The 1846-nt window shown below is 41.5% G+C and overlaps 1 protein-coding gene across 1 annotated transcript in view; it reads right to left on the bottom strand.

The window, feature by feature from the left end:
* LOC105502751 (ankyrin repeat domain-containing protein 26-like) overlaps positions 1–1846 on the bottom strand; it is a gene marked incomplete at its 5' end in the record, with an annotated part of 39033 nt that overhangs the window by 22115 nt on the left and 15072 nt on the right. The window contains one exon of the mRNA XM_011929381.1: positions 1437–1530. Coding sequence (XP_011784771.1) covers positions 1437–1530 — 94 coding nt within the window. The remainder of the gene's footprint in view (positions 1–1436; positions 1531–1846) is intronic.

The raw sequence follows: 1846 nt of genomic DNA, 5'->3' as shown, positions 1-1846 counted from the left end.
CCTCCCGCCCTCCCACCTTGCCTTCCCGCCTTCCCACCTTCCTTCCTGCCTGCTTTCCTGCCTGCCTTCCTTCCTTCCTACCTGCCTGCCTCCCTCCCTCCCTCCCATCCCTCCCTCCCTCTCCCTCCTTCCCTCCCTCCCTTCCTTCCTTCCTTCCTCTCTCTCCCCACCTCCTTTCTTTCTTTCTCTCTCTCTCCCGCCCTTTTCTTTCTTTCTTTCTCTCTTTTTTTTTTTCTGAGACAGAATCTCGCTCTGTTGTCCAGGCTGGAGTGCAGTGGTGCAATCTTGGCTCACTGCTACTTCCATCTCCCAGGTCCAAGTGATTCTCCTACCTGAGCCTCCCAAGTAGCTAGGATTACAGGCACGTGCCACTGTGCCTGGCTTATGTTTGTATTTTTAGGTAGAGACGGGGTTTCACCATGTTGGCCAGGCTGGTCTCAAACTCCTGACCTCAGGTGATCTACCTTCCAAAGTGCTGGGATTACAGGTGTAAGCCACCATGCTCAGCCTGATGTAACATCTTCTATGACATTAAATTATAGATATGTATGGCTGACCACATATGCCTGTACTCATCTATGGCAAATGAAACGTGCCATAGATGGTCCAATACTTCTATCCTTGCCTTCCCAACAGTGAGGAGGATAGGAAGAGTGGGTAAATTTTGCTCTACTTCTCCAACAAGTTTTGATACTCAAAGCTCATTTTAAACTCTTCCTACCTTTCTAATACCCTGCTTTTCCATTTTCTAAAGAATTATTTTATTTTTTAATTTTTATATTTTTGAGATGAAGTCTTGCTCTGTTGCCCAGGCTGGAGTGCAGTGACGCGATCTCAGCTCAGTGTCACCTCCACCTCCCAGGTTCAAACAAATCTCTTGCCTCAGCCTCCAAGTAGCTGGAATTACAGGTGCTTGCCACCACACTCAGCTAATTTTTGTATTTTTAGTAGAGACACGGTTTCACCATGTTGGCCAGGCTGGTCTCGAACTCCTGACCTCAAGTGATCTGCCTGCTTTGGCCTCCCAAAGTGCTGGGATTAAAGGCGTGAGCCACCGCGCCTGGCCCTAGAATTATTTCATTTTGCCACTCTCCATTACATACACTTGCTTCTTTGTCCTTCATTCACTCCCTGTACTCTCTGCCTTCCTCATTCTCATGTCCTCTTTTACTCCTCTCCTCTTTCTTATTTCCTGGGCTCCCTCGGGTTTTTAATGTATTTTGAAATGGATGTAATAATTCAGTTCCCTTAGTGGCACTAGCAATTTAATCTGTTGCTGACACATAAGATATATAACTTATCACAATTTCACCTCTTTTTATTCTTACTATGCATTTAATAGGTGATTTTCTTTGGCTATTAGAATATAGCAACGGTCATGTTTTTAAATAAACACTCTGTCCAATGGTTTTTTTAAAATAAAATATAACTCTTACCTTCTGCTTGTTCATTTCCTATATTTTTTTCTTTTCGATCTGCAGCCCCAGCTAAAGGATCAACATACTTCTGTGGAAAATTCTCAGAGATACTCTGTTAAAATTAATATCAATATTGAGTTTCAATTTTACAAAAAGAATGAATTGCTAAAGATTTTCTAATCACTTTCAAATATAATACGAATTTCCTATTTTAAAAGCAATTAGGCTTAAAAATAAGATAAGTATGTATTGAAAACCAAAACATTTCAATAAAGAACCTTATATATGTCCACTAGATTAAGCTTATCTTTCATCTTCAGATGACTATTGACTCTGCAAACCTAACACAGAAGGCCCAAAGACACATACTAACAGACAAAATATTAGCTTATGTGCACAGTTCAATGAGGAATTAATATCAAAAGACC

This window comes from Colobus angolensis, unplaced genomic scaffold (assembly GCF_000951035.1).
Source record: "Colobus angolensis palliatus isolate OR3802 unplaced genomic scaffold, Cang.pa_1.0 Scaffold802, whole genome shotgun sequence".
NCBI lineage: Eukaryota > Metazoa > Chordata > Mammalia > Primates > Cercopithecidae > Colobus > Colobus angolensis.
Note: the sequence above shows the minus strand (reverse complement) of the source record. Positions and strands in the feature narration are given on the sequence as shown.